The 18,470-nt window shown below is 56.7% G+C and overlaps 1 protein-coding gene across 1 annotated transcript in view; it reads left to right on the forward strand.

Annotated features, from left to right (window-relative positions):
• Positions 1-13,088, forward strand: part of Hhipl1 (HHIP like 1) — a 56,193-nt gene extending 43,105 nt beyond the window's left edge. The window contains 6 exon segments of the mRNA XM_015495483.2: positions 283-561; positions 2,676-2,821; positions 5,635-5,716; positions 9,358-9,440; positions 11,593-11,710; positions 11,712-13,088. Of these exon segments, the coding sequence (XP_015350969.2) occupies positions 283-561; positions 2,676-2,821; positions 5,635-5,716; positions 9,358-9,440; positions 11,593-11,710; positions 11,712-12,111 (1,108 nt within the window). The 3' untranslated portion in view covers positions 12,112-13,088.
• Positions 13,089-18,470: the final 5,382 nt, after the last annotated feature.

An 18,470-nucleotide genomic window follows, 5' to 3' on the forward strand; every position in this document is an offset into this window, starting at 1 on the left:
GCCAGGGACCCCGAACCCCGATCCGCCCAACCCTCCCCTCGGCTGCCCAAGACTGGGGCTCCCGCGGGGCTGCACCCAGGACCCTTCCCAGGCACCTCTTCATTTTGGACCGGTCCCCGCACCCCACCCTCTGCGAATTGTGCGAGGAGACCTCCTGTCCCCACTGGAACCTCCCGTGCCCTCCCTCGCGCTCCTCTGCTCTTGCTTCCCCCTGGCCCTGGGCCCCTGCAAATCCCCTCCCCCCCAGGCAGTCCCCCGTGAGCACCTCCCTCCTTCTGCCTGCCATCGGGGAACCTCTGGCTGACCTCGTGACCCCTGTCTCTTGCTGACCTTTGTCCCCAGTCCCCTTTTCACAGGCCTCGGGCTGGGGCTGTTCAACCTGGCAGTTGAACAGGCTGCCACATGTTCACCCCGGGCTCTTTCCCCTTCTGCAGATGACGTGCTGCCGATCTTTGCCTACCCGCACAAGATGGGCAAGTCGGTCACAGGGGGCTATGTGTACCGGGGCTGCGAGTACCCCAACCTGAATGGCCTCTACATTTTCGGGGATTTCATGAGCGGGTAGGTGGCCCACAGCCCTGAGTACTCATGGTTAGGTCCTCTGCTCCCTGGACTGTGATGAAGTGAGTGTGTGTATATGTGTGTGTGTGTACACAGATGCACCGGCACACTGACAGGAGCCCCCTGTGGGTGTGGGCCAACAGGTCTCTTCCTCAGGGGGGAAGTTGAGAGTCACCCCTTAGGAAATCTGCTCCTGCTCTCCTAACAGGGACTGGAGCTGGGAAGAAGGCCCAGGTCATGGCTTAGCAGACCATGGGCTTAAGGGCTGGGACCTGGTCTTTCCCTCTCTCCTGAGACTCCTGCGTTTTGAGCTACAAGTCCTTCTGATAGTCAGGGACAGAACACCAGCAAGCCCTCTATCCCCAGGGCCACCTTCCTCCTGGGGAAGACAGGACCCATCACTGCACAGAATGGGAGCCCATAGAGCCTTACCCAGCCCACCCCAGCCAGGCCTGCAGAGAGCATTGGTCCCCAAGCCCCTTGCACAGGTTGGGAAACTGAAGCCACAGAGGGCAGTGGCCCATCCAAAGTGACCCTGCTGAGGAGAGGGGGAGCTAAGGCTGCTGTCCAGGCCTGACCATTGTGGCCTGTGGAGCCTCCCTCCTCTATTCCCACCACTGAGACTTAACAGGTGTGTGGGTGGGTGTGGGGGACAGGGCATGAGTCACATCCAGGTGCATTCTAGAAGAGGAGAGAGCACACCTCCTAGGCCTGCTGTGAACCAGACTCCGTCCTCTGTAGAGCTTGGACACTTACGACTAACTTGTCCCATTGTACAGAGGAGAAAACTGAGAGTCAGAGAGGACCAGGGTGACTACAGCCTGGCATGCTGAGGCTTAAAAGTGCACCTGAGATGCCTGGTCTGGATCCTTCTGCTCACTGGAGTCGACCTTGAGCCAGTTACTTTACCTCTTTGTGCTTCAGTTTTCTCACCTACAAAAAGCAGTTGACAGTAGTGCCCACCATCTCAGGGGGTCCTCAGGACAGAATCTACTAGGACATACACAGCACTTGGAAGTTAGTTCAAACTCACAGACACACGATGCCCCTAATTCCCATTCTGGGGAGAACAGCCGAGTAGGTGCCCGGGGAGGAGATCCAGAGCCCAAGGCTGGCAGGGGACTTCTTGCCTCTGGAAGGCTGCTGACTTAGGTTCAGTCAGGAGCTGAGAAAGTACCCAGCCCTATGCCCCTAGATACTGGATCATTCTCCCAGTTCTTGGGGACTCCCTTCCTTGGCCACCCAGCTTTCCACCTAGAAAAAGCTTCCTAGATGGAGCTTTTATTTTTGCCACCAGTTCTTTCTCCCCCAAGTCTTCTGGTCTCAGACATTCAATTCATTTTGCCCACATTCCCAAGCCCCTCTGCTGGGTCAGGCATTATGCCAGGGTCAGGGCAACTGAGATGAAGAGCATCTTGCATCCAAGCCAGGGACATACCCACACTTGGTCTGAGACATTGCAACCTTAGAGAGCCTGTGCCCAGTGCTGGGAGCCCAGAGCAGGTGCAATCAGGGAGGGCTTCACAGAGGAGGCAATGTGGGAGCAGGGGCTGGAAGTATGCCTAGGTGCTGGAGAAGCAGAAGAGGGAGTTGGCGCAAGATGAGCATGTTCCCAAGATGGCCAACTGCCTGCTGTCTGAAGTACAGGCAGTGCCAAAGGATGCATACACCTTGGGGCAGCTGTGGTGGACGTCAGCTCCCAGAGATACTGTGCCTTCACCTGGCCAGGGACTGCATTGAACTGACAGGCAGGAACCAAGCTGATCTTGTTCATCCGGGGTCCCTCTGGCAGATGCTCAGTGAAGATCACACCTAGCCCACTTCACAGACACACAACCTGTGCGGCTGCAGGGCCCTGCACAGAAGGGCCCACACTGCGCTTACTGCTCTCCCATCACTCTCCTGAAGTTTTTAGTAATTGTTGAACAAGAGACCCTGCATGCCTTTTGCACTGGATCCTGCCAATTACAATGGTCCTGGTTGCATGGATGAGCAGACAGGAGGACAGATGGGAGGATGGATAGATGATTGGATGGGTGGAGGAGTTGATGAATTGATGGTGTGTTCCCGTACACCATACCGGCCATGACCTCAGACCTCATCTTCCTCTCTAGGCGTCTGATGTCCCTCCGAGAAAACCCAGGGACAGGCCAGTGGCGGTACAGTGAGATCTGCATGGGCCGTGGCCAGACCTGCGCATTCCCAGGCCTCATCAACAACTACTACCCACACATCATCTCCTTTGCAGAGGATGAGGCGGGTGAGCCTTCGTGGACCTCCCCCTGGTCCAGACTCACTGGGCCTGGGACTGGTTTCCCCCTCCCAGGGCTCCTGGCTGTATTGTGAGGGGTCGGGTCTCGGCCTGAAATGACCTGCGTGCTGGGGAGGGAGGCATTCAGTTCCTAAGGCATATTCACTTTCTCATCTGGAAAAAGGGAGAAATGGTCCGTCTTCCCTGTTCCCATCTAGCGCAGGGCTGCGGGGAGGCCAGTGCTAACAGGGGTTGGGTCTGCAGGCAGGATCTGGAGTGCGGAGGGAGAGTGTCTCCCCAGAGAACTGCAGGGCCCTTGGTTCTTCATGGCAAATGCACTTGGACCATTCAGTGAAGCAGCACTGGAATTTCACAGTGGGTGGACAGACGGCAGCCCTCCTGCCTGTTAACTGGTCACACATTGAGGCACTTGTGTTTTCAAAGCAGGGACAGAGGGGGAGGGGAAGAAGAAGGGCCATGGAGACTGGATCCTGCTCCAGTCTCGTGCCTTTGTCCTTGGACCCCTTGACTATGCCACAACAAAAGGCCAGGGGCCCCCAGCAGGCCCTGGTGGATGCTTTGTAGGGGTTTCTAGGCAACGCAGTTGGGGGGGTGCTTTGGAGGTGTGTCCCTGCAAGGCCCAGTGCCAGAGCCCCCAGGGAGTCAGGGAAACCTTTGTTGAACCAACCTCCCCCATCCCCCCATCACATCTGAATTTCCAAAAGGGCAGCTCCAGCCCCTGAGAGGCCCCTGGGCCCCTGAAAGCCCTTTCTTTTGGTCAGTAGGGGAGCTTCCCTCCCCACCTCCCTCTCCCCCAAAGATGCAGGGCCTGGAGGAAGGTGCGGTCCCCTGGGGCCCTTCCTCAGCCCTCTGAGTGGCACTGAGATAGAAAACCAGGAGGAGGCACCCGCGAGCCAGGAGCCCAGGGCCAGCTCCAGGTCCAGTGTCAGCCAGTCTCTCCCACTACTAGAGAGTGACATTAGCAGAGCTCCTGGCTCTGTTCCCCCCTTTCTAGTTCTCCTGACACTTGAAAATTACAAACGAGGACTCCTGCTGGCCCAGTATCTGCCAGGGACAGTCCACACCACAGAGATCAAGAGGGCGGTGTGGCCCTCGGAGGGCCTGGCAGCATGAGAAGGGTCCCTGTGTGTGCACATGGTCCAAGAGCCTGCTCACGGCCCCAGAGTCTGCCTGATCTAACCCTGTCACTTTACTTACGGGGAATGAGACTGACTCTTCACACCCAGTAAGGAGGGCGGGCACTGTGGGCAGAGCAGGGCCTTAGGTTGGTCAGCCAGACAAAGACACAGGGGAAGGGCATTCAGGCTGGGGATGTGCAGGGAGCCTTGACCTACAAGGAGCTGGAGTGTCAGTGTGAGGGCTGCACAGATAGAGGGACAGGGGCTGCCCCCAGAGTCTCTGTCCAGAGAGAGGCCAGAGGGAGGTGGATGGCCTGAGATGACACTGCAAACCTGTGGCTTCCCTTATGGACTCCTGAAGGGACATCTTGCCAGGGTGACCCCATTCCTGCAGGTGGCATCCTCCCCATGTGGACCTATGCCCCTAATCCCCACTTCCCTGGTGGGCCATTGCTCCTGTCACAGCTGGGTCCACCCCTTACACAAGTTACCCCTCAAGGGTCTCCCCCTTTGCAGAATCCCCAGGGTTGCCTGCCCTTGCTTGCTGACCCTGCCCCCATGCACCCTCCCTGTCTGCCCCTGTCTCCTGTGACATGCTTTTCTCTGTCTCAGCCTCTCCTTGGGGATGCGCCCCGCCCCCAGGCCTGGAGGAGCTCTCTGCTATGCTCTTACAAGGACAGAGGTCTTAGTGCGACTGAATTGTCACATTGGGCCATGGGGGGCTTGCGTCAGGTTTCCTCTCCCTCCGCACACACTCGTGGATCCTACATTGGTGTGGGGTGGGGACAGCAGACTTTGCTGCACTCTGGGTCTGGCTTAACCATTCACTACGTGTTCACTACGTGATTTCGACCTTGCTGAGCCTGTTTCCTCATTTGCAAGATGGCAATAATGAAGCCCATTTCCTGGGCCCCAGAGGGCCTGGCTGCAGGGATTAGGGTAGGATGGTCAGGGAACAGGAGGACTAATGTCACCTGAGAGTGAGCTCCGTGGTGCTCAGAACTCAGATCTGTACATTTTCACTGTACCTGAGAGCTGGAGGGGAAGATGGGGGTGGGCCATCACAGAGTTCCCAGACAGAGGGCTTCCGGGTGGCCCTGGGGGCTCACACTAGATTCCTGACCCAGTGCTTTTTGCCCTGCCGGGGAGGTGCCTGCTCCCAGGTCTCTCCAGGTGGCAATAGTAACAGCCACTACTGAGTTCTTGCTCTCTGCTCTCCGTAGCAGCCCTGTGAGCTTGTCCATTTTAAAGATGGGGAAGCTAAGGCTTGGGGAGCCACATGTGCCCGCAGGTCACCTGGGAGGCCATCGTGTGGGGAGCTGTTCCAGGGCCTTATCTATGCCCAGAGATGTGTGGTGCTGGGCTTCAATCCGGCCAGGGCTGGGGGTGGGGGGACAAGCCACCAGCAAGGAGCAGGAGCAGAGATCTGAGCGGGAAGTGGGGGCAGGCAGGGTGACTGATCGCTCAGGGACAGTGCTGTAGAGGCCCATGGCCACATCTGGACACCTCTCCCAGCCTCAGTTTCCAGTTCTGGGGGCTGGACCAAGAGGCTGCCCTGGAGTGCTCCCCTTGATGTCTGCTGAGGCTGGGGTCAGTCTCCAACCTGAGGGCTGCTGGGGGTGGGTGGGGCTGGCCCACATTACTCTAGCTGTCCGCTCACCTGCCATCTTCTTCTTTCCAAAGGGGAGCTGTACTTCATGTCCACGGGCGTGCCAAGTGCTACGGCTGCACGTGGGGTCATCTACAAGGTCATCGACCCCTCCCGGTGAGTCCCTGCAAGGTGCAGACCGAGCACCTACTGTCTCACTCCTCTGACTTTCCCCCACTCCCAACGTGGGGAGAATTCATATCCCCATCTTTCAGATGAAAAGACTGATTCCCAGAGAGACCTGCTGAATCAAGCTCCCACCTGGAGGTGCAGATCCAGGATTCCAAGGTCTGCCCACCAGAGTGTGGCTCTCTTCAGGTGGTGGCGAGTGGGAGATGAGGTTTGGGGCCTGTGAGTGTAGCGACCTTGCCTGACCTCTCCTGTGTCTTTCCTTCTGTCTAGCATGTCCCTCGTTCCTTGTTCCCTAGGTTGCTCCATCTCCCACATCCTCCAAACTCCTGCTTGCCTCTGAGATGCCTCCCCTGACCTCCTGTTCCCATCTGACCCTGGCCTTTCTCCTGGAGCTACTGGCTAGAACTTGCTGGGGCTCTCCAAGCACCCTCCCTGACTACCCCATTCCAACTCTCTCTCTCTATCGGCTTCAGTTCTAGGTATGATTCTCCACTGCTTCCCCTCCCCCCCGCCCCTGTGATACTGGGGATTGAATCCAGGGATGCTCTACCGTTGAGCTTTTTTAAATTTCTATTTTAATTTTGAGACAGGGTCTCACTAAATGGTTGGCCTGCTAACTTGCAATCCTCCTGCCTCAGCCTCCCAAGTTGCTGGGATTACAAGCGTGGGCCACCACACCTGGCTTCAGCTGCCCATTTTATGGGGCAGAAATGAGTACAAAGATATAAAGTCATGTGCCAGAGTCCCAGAGGAGCAAGAACTGGGGCTGGGTCCAGGTGACTGGCTTGAGAGTCCTGCTCTAACCTCTAAGCTTCATTGTGCTGGCCACAGGGCCTTGGATCTCACTGCCTCCAGGTGTCCTCCCCAACCTACTTGCCCCTCCAGGCCTGTCTAATCTTTCTCAGTTCTTATCACCCAGACTTGGAGCTCCCAGCTGTAGGACTGTGCCCCACCTGTCTGTCTGGTCCATATCTCCTGGATCCAGTCCACATCTCCTGGACTAGATGTGTCTTTTCACCCCAACAAGTCAGCTCAGGCCCCAGGAATGGCACAGAGCAAAGACTGTGGCTTTTTTTTTTAAGTTTTATTTTTAGTTGTCGACCTCTGTTTTCCTTTTTACATGCGGGGCTGAGAATTGAAGCCAGTGCCTCACCCTTGTGGCTTCTCCCCTGCTCCCTGCTGTCTGTACTTGTATCCAATACCTGGAGTGACACCACGCATGCTCACCCCCTTCCCCACCAAGCCCAAGGATGCACTCCAAGAATCTGCGGGTGTTTGGCAGGCCCTGGGGAACCCTGATGTGTTTAGTTACCCCAAACTCTGAGACCTACTGGTATGGGAAAGTCCCGAAACACCCGGTGCACCTAAACAATACTTTTTAAAATTTGGAGTCCTTTTAGAGCTACAAGGAGGTGGCAGAGTTTCCTGCATACCCCGGGTGCAGTGCACCCCACTACCTCTTAGGTGGTCTTTGAACGTGAACGTGTACACCATTAGTGAACTGACCTTGGCACATCACCACTAGTTAAACTCTGGGCTTTTTAAGGGATTTTTCCAGTTGTTCTCTTGTGTCCCTTTTCTAGTCCAAGATCCCAAATTACATCTAGTCATCTTGTCTCCTTAGCTTCTGGTCTCTGGTCTGTGACATCATCTCACAAATATATTATTTAATGACATAACTTTTTTTTAAATCAAGGAAAACATAGCAATCCTTCTCTCATCCCTGTGTTCATCTCCCTGAGGTCACATCCATCTTGTGGTGCCAGGATTTAAGTCCCCGCACTTGGATCACATGCAAACTTTACATTCTTCTTCGCTCATTTGTTCCCTATTCTGTGTAAGCGTTTCCACGTTGCAACATCAACCTCAAAAGGATGGTTTTTAATGGCTGGTCATTTTCTGCTGAGTCACTGAGCCATAACTGTCTTACCAATTCCTTGGAATTGAGGTTATTTCCATTTTTTTTTTTAAGAAGAATGCTTCTCTGAGGAAATATCACATATATTGGGTGTCTAATTCCTGCCACATGTTGCCTTAAAGGCGTCATCTCCACCGGTTTTTGCAACACCCTCTCTCTGTTGGCTCACTGTCCCTGTGGAGGGAGAGGGAACCTGCCGAGACCCAGCAGCTTCCCCAGCTCCGGGCTTTAGGGTTAGGAGGAGCCCAGATGGAAGACTCCTCCCTTCCTCCCTGACCCCTTGCCCTTCCATTTTTCTCTCTTGGAATATATGTTTTGTGGCTGTTGTTGTTTGGTTCTGGGGATTGAACCCCGGGGTCTCTACCACTTGGCTACATTCCCAGCCTTTTTTTTATATTTGCGAAGTTACCCAGGACGGGCTTGAACTCGGAATCCTCCTGCCCCAGCCTCCCTAGTTTCTGAGATTACAGGTGTGCACCTCCGTCCGCACCGGGCTGGCCAAATGTATTTTATTGCAGCCACCCGGACTCCAGAGGGGTCCGGCACTGAACATTTGGAAAATGAAGAGCCAGTAGGGGAGGGGGGGGGGTTGCGTCACCTCACCGTGCCCAGACATAAAACGGTGGCATTTTTGGGCTTACTCCCATCCTTTTGCGTAACAGATTTTAAAATATAATTTCCTCAAAGAACAAAAGCCCAGCTGGGCCTGACTGAAGTGTGTGGACATGACCTGGAGGGAAGCCCTGCGGCTCCTCCGGCTTCCAGAAGAGAGGCGAAGAGGGCGTGTGTGCCAGTTGCATTTCCTCAGCTCTGGGGGAGAAGCCTGTGTCCCTTCTTCTGCCAAGCCTGTCTGGAGGCCCCTCACGTGGCTGCTTCCCACCCCGGGCTGACGGGACCCTATTGAAGTCCTGGGCCCACGTGGGGCACTCTGGGAATGGGGTCGGTACCCTTCAAAGAATACAGGGCCGGTACCATTCAAAGAATCACAGATCAACAGCCAAAAACTAATTAAAATGGAATTCCGTTCCTTCCTTGTGCCCCTGAAGGATGTAAAAGGAGACCCATTCATACCCTGGCAACCCTGGCACACGGCTCTCTTGCCGTTCTCTCCAGCCCCAGGCCCTGGGCTCCCACTCAGGCTTGCTTCCCTCCTCCTCCCTGCTTTACCCCTTAGCCTTGACCTTTCCCAGGTTCCTTGGCCAGGCTGGGCATCACCAGAAATCCAGACACCAGAGGCCGGAGAGACCATCCTCAAAGTCTGGGGGTTGGAGGGCCAGGGTAGAAGGCAAGAATGGGGCACGGTAACAGGTGTCAGAGTGGCGGGGTGGGGAGAAAAGAGTCTGGCATTCCACCGGTGGGGGATGAGGCGTGGGGTCCACCTCTGACTCCGAAGTGGCTCAGAGAGAGGGAGCCTCTGGCACTACCTAGTGCTCTGCAGGTAGAGACTGAGCAGGTGCCAGTGGGCTACCTTGGTGCCTGTGTCCTGAGGCTGGGCCCTTAGAATCCTGGGGGCTCAGAGAGTGCCAGGGTCCTGCAGGGCACACAGTAGGTTCTCAATAACTGGCCACCATTTACTGCTATTCCTGTCCACACCTGCATGGCCCTTGCCCTCCCTGCCACCACCCACGAGAAGGGCTGGTGTCAGGTGGACACGCTTAAGGCGAGTTACCAGGGTGGGACCTCATGACCTCCTGTGTGTTGTTGGCAGACGAGCGCCACCCGGCAAGTGTCAGATCCATCCCACCCAGGTGAAGGTGAGGAGCCGCCTCATCCCCTTTGTGCCCAGAGAAAGTAAGTGCCCATTGATGGTTCTCTGTGGGGGAGGGAAGCTCCTGCAGTCTGCACCCTGCAGACCCCCAAGTCAGATGCTGGGGCCCCTTAGTGGGGCCTCTAGGTCCCTCTGCCTAGCAGCTTGCCTGGCATACTTCCACAGGTAAAGTGGAAGGAACTTTAGAGTGGTCTGTTGGACCGGCCACAACTCCTTAGACCAGGCCCTAGGCTATGGGCCGGTGGTCCAAGGGGCTGCAGCCTCAGGAAGGGCACAGCCAGGGGAGGAACAGCTGTGCCAGGCAAGGTATGCTCAGAGTCCTCTAGGAGGACACAGAGAGGACACCTGTGTGTGAGCAGGGGAGGCTGGGGTGGGGTGTTCGGCTGGGCTTTCCAAGATGGTCCCCTTTGACTGCTTGGTGAAGAGGGACAGTGGGATGAGCAATCCTCCGTGGCTTGAGGGGCCTGGGGCTGTGAGAAAGGCTGTTCTGCCGGAGGGGTTACCACCGGGCCCTAGCTGGGTAGAAACAGAGGCCCCCCATTACCAGACCTTCCGCTTTCCATCCAGCCACGGATGATCTGTGCTTTGCCCACACCGTGGAGGTATACAGAGAGAGGCAGGTGTGGCCTTGCCTTCTCAGATTACACTTTGAAACTGCTGGCAACTAACTCAGAATTGCAAGAATCACTGTGCAGCCCGAGGGACTAGCAGGGGCTGCCAGCAGGGTGCCAGTGCGGGCCAGGTGGGGAGCAGGAAGGCAGGGCAGGGCGCCTGGGCAGAGGCGGCTGCAGGAGGGTGGAGCTCAGGGGTCCCAGCAGCAGGTGGCTTTGAGTGTGGCAGGCCTTCATCCACACATTCAGCCGTTTCTGTCACTTGCTTCAGTCACCCACTCTGTGCTGGGTGCTGAGACCAGGAGGAAGTCAGACCAGGCCCTGTCCTGGCTAGGACAGAGAAGCCGTTTAGTGCAGAAGTGTGTCCGGATCCTGTGGGGACCTGCCCAGTGCAGTGTGGGACTGGGTGGGGGTAGCGGTTCCTGAACTGGAGAGAAAAGGAAGGAGAGCTCAGGGGCAGGGGGCAGAGAGGCTGGGCCTGAGGACAGTCTGGATGGAGCAGAGGAGTGCGTGGAGCAGAGCTGGTGCTGGGGTGGGGGGGCGGCCCCTTGCTCATGTCATGGTGCTTGGGCCTGGCCTGCACTTGTCCTTGTTCCAAGAAGTACTTTCTCAGCACTCCCCCACCCCATGGATTTCACAGTGCAGCTGGCCAAGGTGGGGTGGGATCAATGGGATGTGCCCTGGTGGCCCCAGGATTCTCCCCGTAGTAACTGTGTTAGTCGAGGTTTCAGCCCTCCTCTGACGGCTGTCACAGGGGACAGTGCCCACTGCCTGGCACTGGCCCTGCAGGGGGTAGGGCTAGACAGAGTACAGTGCCTGATGTAGAGTGAAGTTTATTCCCATGGCCATCCTGGGCCCAACATGTCCTATGTCCTTCAGGACAAAGAGAATCACCAACCTCAGTCCCCCATAGACCTATGGTGTCCAGGCCCTGTGACGGGGTGGCTGTTCCTGCTCTGACCCCTCCATCCCCAGCTGTGATCCGTGTGGGCCCAGCCACACACCCTGAGAGCTCCCATCCAGCTTTCTGTGCCAGTGGCAGGCCAGCGCCTCAGAACCTGGAGGAGAGAGTCACCCTGACCTTAGGGTTTGTGTATGGGCCCAGTTCCTGTCCTGCTGGCCACCTACTGCTTTAGACCTCAGAAGTCCATGCCCCGCTGTGGCTTCAGGTTCTCCACCCTAAAACCAGGACTGGAAGCAACAAGGGTCCCTTGCTCCTAGAATTCTACCCCAGCACTGCTTGCATCGAGGCCCAGAGGTTACAGCATGGGTACCCCCCAGGAGGGCAGGGCTGGGGGTGCGGGAACCCAGCGGCAGTCAGTCATAAAACAGGGAGCTCCCGGGATTGGTGCTGAATGGCTGGAGAAGCATCTAGCACCCTATGGGGCCTGGGTGACCCAGAAAGCACCCCTAGTGCCCTCAGAAGCACCCTATCTTCAGGGTCTGAGTGGGGGACAGACAGAGGACATCTTTCCCTGAGGTCCACCTTCCCACCTGGAGGCAGCCAGGTGGGAGATGAGCCGGGCTAGGGGACCCTCTGACCGTGTGCCCTTCTTCTGTTCAGAGTTCATCCGAACGCCAGAGAGCACCCCACGGCCCACCAAGGCGCCCCGCAGGACCCGTCCCACGGCCGCTCCGCGCACTCCCACCCCACGGCCGGTCAGGCCCACCCGGCGCCAGGGGCCGAAGGGGCGGAGGACGGCGACGGGGGCGGCCGAGCACCGCGGACCCTACGCCCTCCAACGGCGCGGTGCGCCTGGTGCGACCCGCAGGACTGAGCTCCGGCCGAGGACGCGTGGAGGTGTTCGTGGGCGGACGCTGGGGCACCGTGTGCGACGATGCCTGGGATACCAAGGCCGCCGCAGTTGTGTGTCGCCAGCTGGGCTTCGCACATGCAGTGCGCGCAGCAAAGCGTGCGGAGTTCGGCGAGGGCCGCACGCTACCCATCCTTCTGGACGATGTGCGCTGCGCAGGCAGCGAGCGCAACCTCCTTGAGTGCGCGCACGCTGGTGTGGGCACGCACAACTGCGGGCACCAAGAGGACGCGGGCGTCGTGTGCAGCCACGAAGACCCGTACTCATAGCCAAGCCTCGGCTACCCAGCCTGGCCATCCAGCCGGCAGGCAGCCCAGTGTGCGCCTGGTTATGCACACGTATCTAACCGGGGAGGGTGGTGTGGGTGTGTCCCAAGAGGTGGCCTTATCTGCCTAGCTGTCCTGTTGGACCTGTGTGAGGTGTTGCAGTGCACGTGTGCCCTCGTGTGTCTCTGGCCGTGTGCCTTCTGCAGACTTAATGCTGGTGTGTTGGGACGGTGTGGTCTGCCAGTGTGTGATCTTGGGGCAAGAAGAGCTCTTTTTTACTTCCAAGTCTCCAGATAGCAGCAGGAACACCGTCCTTTAATGACTGCATGAATGAAGGCACCTCTGGCCGACTGAAGGAGAGGGCCTGTCCAGCAGTGCAGGAGCAGAGGGTGCCAGACCAGCTGGAGCCTGGCTCAGAGATCGTGGTCCAAAGAGCATGGCCCAGTGGCCCAACAGTCCAAGGCACTGGAGAGAACAGAACGCATGCTGTGGGGCAAAGAGAAGCTGCTCATGTGGACAGATCCCGGGTGTCCTGTGGCCATGTCGGCCCTTTGAGAGGAAGTGAGTAGCCATCTCAGGAGACAGCTAGCCAGGGGGCACCGGTGAAGTCCCCTGGTCATCTGGACGTCACTGTCATGCTAAGCACCTGCAGGTGCTCCAAGGATAGTTCCTGGCCTCCTCCAGCCCTGAAGCCTGTCCTCTCCTGCTCCTGGGACAGAAGGACCCCATGCTGAGCAGAGCTTCCCCTGCAACCTCTCCAAGCACCTGGGCGCCATTGAGTGGGGGGCCCTGCCCTGCTACTTACAGGGTTGTGTCAGGACCATCAGGCCACCTCTGTTATCTCCATCCCCATTCCTGCTCTGAAACCCCAAAGACCCTCTGATTTCTCTAGCCCTACTCAGGGGCCACCAGGCTGGGGGCCAGTGAGACTACTGAGAGCTTGTCCCCAGGACTATGCCAACAATGTGACTGTTTACAGACCCCCTCCTGCCTCTTTTCTGATCCTGACTACCCGGGAGGCTGGTGTGGGGTGAGGGGACAGGGGAAGGGGTGGCCCCCAGCCTTCTTCCTCCACAGGCTCCCTTGCTCACTGGGGGCCTCGGCTCTAGACTGCACTAGGCCTATGGAGGGGTTAAGGTCTCCGGGCTCAGCCTCTGCTCATTGAAGTTTAGGTAGAACTTGGTTGCAGAGGAACCGAAACGTGTGTGTGTGTGTGTGTGTGTGTGTTATGCTGGGGATTGACCCCAGGACCTTGTGCATGCTAGGCAAGTACTCTAGAACCGAGTGACATCCCCAGTCTTTTTTTTTTTTTTTTAACTTTTCTGAGACAGGGTCTTGCTAAGTTGGAGTGGCTGGCCTTGAACTTGCAGTCTCCTGCCTCAGCCTCCCAAGTTGCTGGGACTACAGGTGTGAGCCATTGCACCTGTCAAAGATGAAATTCTGAGGTCAGGAGTTCTCTGAAGTGAAAGAGCTTCCTGAGCTGTTAAAGAAATGAAGGACAGAAGACAGGAGGGACCAGGTTCAGGTGCAGAGCTGTGCAGCCACCAGCAGCAAGGCTGGCCGGGTAGAGGCTGTAGCCTCACTCGGGAGGGAGGGTCCTGGTAATGCAGTCCGGGCGGCACAGGTTGTATACACTGAGCTTTGGTTGGCTATTGATAAAGCGGGGATAAGCTGAAGGCAGCGGTGGGTGGGCTGGCATTGGTGAGTGGTCCATTAAGCACAAATGCTTGGTACTTAGGGATTGGTTGAGGCTAATAGTTGAGGAAGGTCTTTTCCTGTCGATTGAAGTGGATTCTGGTGTTTAGAGACCAGGGTCAGAGTCCTGCTCTCCCACATTGTTTACTGATTCACTCCCTGTCTCCTCCCTGGTCCATCTTCCTGCCCTTATTAATTTAATGTAGGACCTCAGAATTTTCCTCTCGTCACCTCTTGGACTCTTCATACCTCTGTGCTAAGTGGGGCTGGCGAGGACCCAGGACCTTGTGTCTTATCTGACCCTGTTGGGCTGTCTCTGTGTGGGGGCTGCCATTAGCCCTGCTGTGGAGTGTGGCCTGTGAGCCAGGCCTGGTTGTAGAGGTGGCACAGCGTGGCTCAACTCGACCCTCGGGACAGCCCTCTTCTTCTCCCTTTGTCACATGAGGGGAAACCGGGGCACATGGAGATTAAATATCTTAGTTGAGGGCCCCAGGCAGGGAGGAGAGAATCCAAGGCTCAGCTGAAGCCAGATCTGCTCCCGAGCTGGCTTGTGGCTCTACTGCTGCTATGTCTGCGAGAGGGGTATGACAGCCTGAAGTGCCAGGCCCTGCCACTGGGGCTGCCAGTCTGGCTGGGAAGCAGTTGATAGCAACCCTGTGTGCCCCTCCTGCCCAGGGCAGAGTGCCACTGTCATGAGAAGGGGGCTGGCGGAGTCACTATTCCTTGGGCAGTGATAAGAGTGGGTGGCTGGCACCCCACATGCCAGGCACTCTTCTCCAAGTGCTGCTTTATCCACTCCCTTAACACTGTAGTAACAGTTGGAGGCAGGTGCTGTGATCACACCTCCCGGCAGCCTACAGATGTAGAAACTCCAGAGAGGTTACTTTCTGCCAAATGTCACACAGCCATTATTTAAATTCGAATCCAGGCAGTCCACCCTGGAGCCCCAGCTGTGGCCATCCTGCTGTGCCGCTTGAGGCATTAAGTCCCCCCCACCCCCCCACCCCCAACTGCCCTGTGGTTGTGCAGATAGGAACTCACGCCCAGGGAGGGGAGAGCTGCCTTTAGCACCTGCGTGGAGTGGAATGCAGGACTCCTTGCCTTGCAGTCCCTCGGGTCCCTTTGCCCTGCCAGTTTCCCACTTTACCTCCCCAGCCCAGTTTGGCCTCCTGTCAGCAGCCTGGGTTAGGCTCCTAGAGAAGCTGCTGCTGCCAAAGGCACACATCTTAGTTTTGGACCCTCAGGGCCAATGCTTCCGTGTGGCTCAGCATCCAGGACCAGGTCCAAAGCATATCAGCCTGTCGTAACAGCACTTCAAACCCCTGTCCAAGCATCGCTTGTACCTTGTTCAGTTGTGTCCAACTGCCCCCAGGACGCTGAGTGGCCACCCTTTTCTTCTGACAGTAGGAAAAGCCCTCTGTCCATGACTTCAACAGCCACGTCAGTAAAGGGAGTGCACAGCCTCCAGCTCCCCAAGATACCCTGCGTTTACACCTTGCAGATGTTTGGAGGTTGACTAGAAGAGTAAGGACTCTGGAGACCAGGTTCCAGTCTGGCCTGTGTGACCTTAGGGCAGTCATTTAACCTCTCTGAGCCTCACTGGAAAACAGAGATTATCAGCAGGATTACCGTATTAAAAAAAAAAAAAAGAGGTAACATTGCAAATGTGCCCAATATGTTCCAGGCGGCTTCCTGGGCAGAAAGCTCTGGATCAATCTAGTGGTATCTATGCTGGCAGCTTCCAACTGTATAAGACAGAGTGGGAATGGGCATACTGGAGACCAGCACTGGGATGATACGGGAAGAAATCCTTAAAGTGGGAGGAAAATGAGCTCCTTTAGAATAACGTGGAGAACTCAGGTCTTCTTGTTGTCGAGCGTCTGTGCTTGCTTCCCCTCCCCTGCTGAGAACTAGCTTTTATTGAGCACTGACTGCATGCCACATGTCTCCAGTGTGTCGGCTCATTTGATCTTAACAGTGGCCCCACAAGCCACCACCAATATCACAGTCCCTCTTTTCCATCCCAGGGTGGTTATGTAACCAGTCTCCAGGGCTTCCAAGGCAGTTTTGAATGGAGGCTGGCTCTCCCAGGGCCTGGTCCTCCTTCTTCCCTGGCTCCTGCCCCTCTGCCTGAGAGGCACCCAAGTAGGGCGGCCACTTCAGAGCCACCGTCCTGGCTGCATCTCCCCAGAGGTTCCTGCTGGGAAACTACTCCCTTTATGGCAGGTCTACACTGGTGGCTTGTTTTCAGGCTTGAGGAGAATGCAGGGCAGCTTAAGACCCAGGTGGCTGGGTTCCAGCACAGTTTTGACTCAGGTTGGGGAGAGGCTGAAGCTTCGCAGTTCCACCAAGTTCCTGGGTTGTGCCTAGGGGCCAGACTTTGAGAGTCAGAGTCATGCTAGTGCTGTTCAATAAAGTATGATATGAGCCACATGGGCGATTAAAATTTTTCTAGTAGCCCTATTAAAAAGTAAGAAGACTAGGTGGAATTAGTTATAATAATATATTTTATTTAAGCAACATACAAAATAGTATTTTAACAGGTAATAAATACAAAAATATCAATGACTTTTTAAAAACAACTTCTCTGGGCGTTCAATTTATGAAATCTGATGTGTAATTTACCCACACAGCCCATCCCAGTTTGGACTAGCCACTGTTCAAGTGCTCCATAGCCACATGTGGACAGAGGCTACCATACTGGATGACATTGGTCTAGACCATCCCTGTGAAGGGGCAGGTGGTGGCCCTTCCAGGTAGTACCCTCTGCTGCAGCTGGCAGTGCTGCCGGCCCAGGAAAAGGACCTTCAGCCTTGGAGCCTCTGTGCATGCCCATGTCCCACCACCTGATTTCTCAAAGAACAGGGTGACATGTGGTGCCTTGGGTAGGGGAGACTGTTGTCCAACATAGTGGGAGGAAGGGGGTTCTCTATGGACAAAAGTGCAGGGGTGAGCAACAGTTGGGCTGAATCAGAGGTCACTGATATTGCCTGATGTTCCACAGAGTATTAACATCAACCCCTCAGCCCTAGGTGGACGGGCTCAGCTGGCAATTGTGCCCAGATGCTGCTCATGGGGCCCCAGCCTGTGCCCAGAGCTGTTCAGGATCTGGGCCTGTCCTCAAGAAAAACCACTGTGCAGGCTCCAGAGGAACAAAGCATGCAGAGTGGTCGCCATACAGCCTGAAACTTTTTGTAAACTCAGGGCATGGTGCCAGGAACTCTGGTTTTAAAAGTGTCCTGTCACTTTTCTTTTTCTAGCTAACCACACACTCACCTGAGAGCACAAATCTACATCCCTCCTGATTGCAACCCCACCCTGCTTCCAAATTGCCCCCAAATCTTGGAGCTCTCACAGCCCACAAGGTGGGGATTGGCTGACCTCACTGCCTTTCTCCTGGCAGTCCCAAGAGCCTGAGGTCTTCGGTGCACTCCTACGTCTGCTTCTGGCCGCCACGCGGGGGCGCGGTGGCAAGTCACCGTCCCCAGCTTGACGGTCCAAGTCCCTGCAATGGGATGGACTCCTGGCAGCGGGACCAGCCTAGGCGGCGGTGTCCTCGGGAGCGGAAATCTTGTCTATTCCGTGCAAGGCACGCGTCTGAAAGCTTGGCCTTCTCCATCACCCCGCAGACCATAAGGGTTACTGTCCCTGGCTATACCTGGAAAGGTGGGCACACAGGTCACTGTTTTTCAATCCCCAACCTCTCCAGGACTGGCCCAAGACTAGGGCAAGTGTATGGCCTCTTCCCAGAAGTCCCGCAGCGTCCGAACTCTTCTGGCGCTCCCACTCTAGCCCAGAAGATCTTTACCTGCGCTAGGAGTAGGCACACCTGGCCCTTGCAGTCCACAGCTGACACTTTGGGTGACCATTGGGATAGGCACAGTGAACTTAAAAGCCCAGAGTTGGCCTCTTTGGACAAACCCGGATGAGTAGGAGAAGCCTTTGGCCACCTGGGTCACACTCCTCGCTTTCCCCAGGGAGAGGCTCAAGGGTACATGATGCCCACTCCAACGCCAGGTGCTCCGGACCCGGGGCCACACGCTCGGGCAACCTGGGTCTGGGAGACTTGGCGGGGCCAGGACTCGAAGAGAGCAGCTTCGAGTCCCGCAGTGTGCTTCATCCGCAGACTCAGGCCTCCCTGTGTCCCGCGGGGTCCTCGTCACCAGCTGGAGCCTGCTGGCGGACCGCGGGCGCTGGGCACCTACAGGCCGGCGAGGAGAGGCGCCCGCGGGGCATTTGGGTAGACCAACTTTGGGAGACTGGGTTGGAGGAAGAGGCTTGGGAACCGTCGGCGTAACGCCGGAATCTGATGGCTTCGATGGGGTTTCCAGAAGGTTTGAGCAAGAAAGGAAGGGACCTAGGACCGCGCGTGGAGAGACGCCGCTATTCGGAGGCGCCAAGGGGGCGGAGCCAACCCGTTAGACTTTACACGGCCGCCGGGGTAGCACGCGCGGAGAAATCAGGGTTGCCAAGGACAACGCGTTTGGGGCGGGGCTGCTGCCGGGGCGGAGCCTGAGCCTGAGAGGGCGGGGAAGGGCGGGGTCTGGGGGTGCGAGCCAGAAGCGAAGTTATGATTGGTGGAGACCTCCTGTTCTGGGCAGGGTCTGAGACCCGGCTGTGTGAAGATCGGGGAGGAGCTTAAGTGGGGGCGTGGCGTAGAGGGGGCG

Source organism: Marmota marmota, unplaced genomic scaffold (genome assembly GCF_001458135.2).
Source record: "Marmota marmota marmota unplaced genomic scaffold, marMar, whole genome shotgun sequence".
Taxonomy (NCBI): domain Eukaryota; kingdom Metazoa; phylum Chordata; class Mammalia; order Rodentia; family Sciuridae; genus Marmota; species Marmota marmota.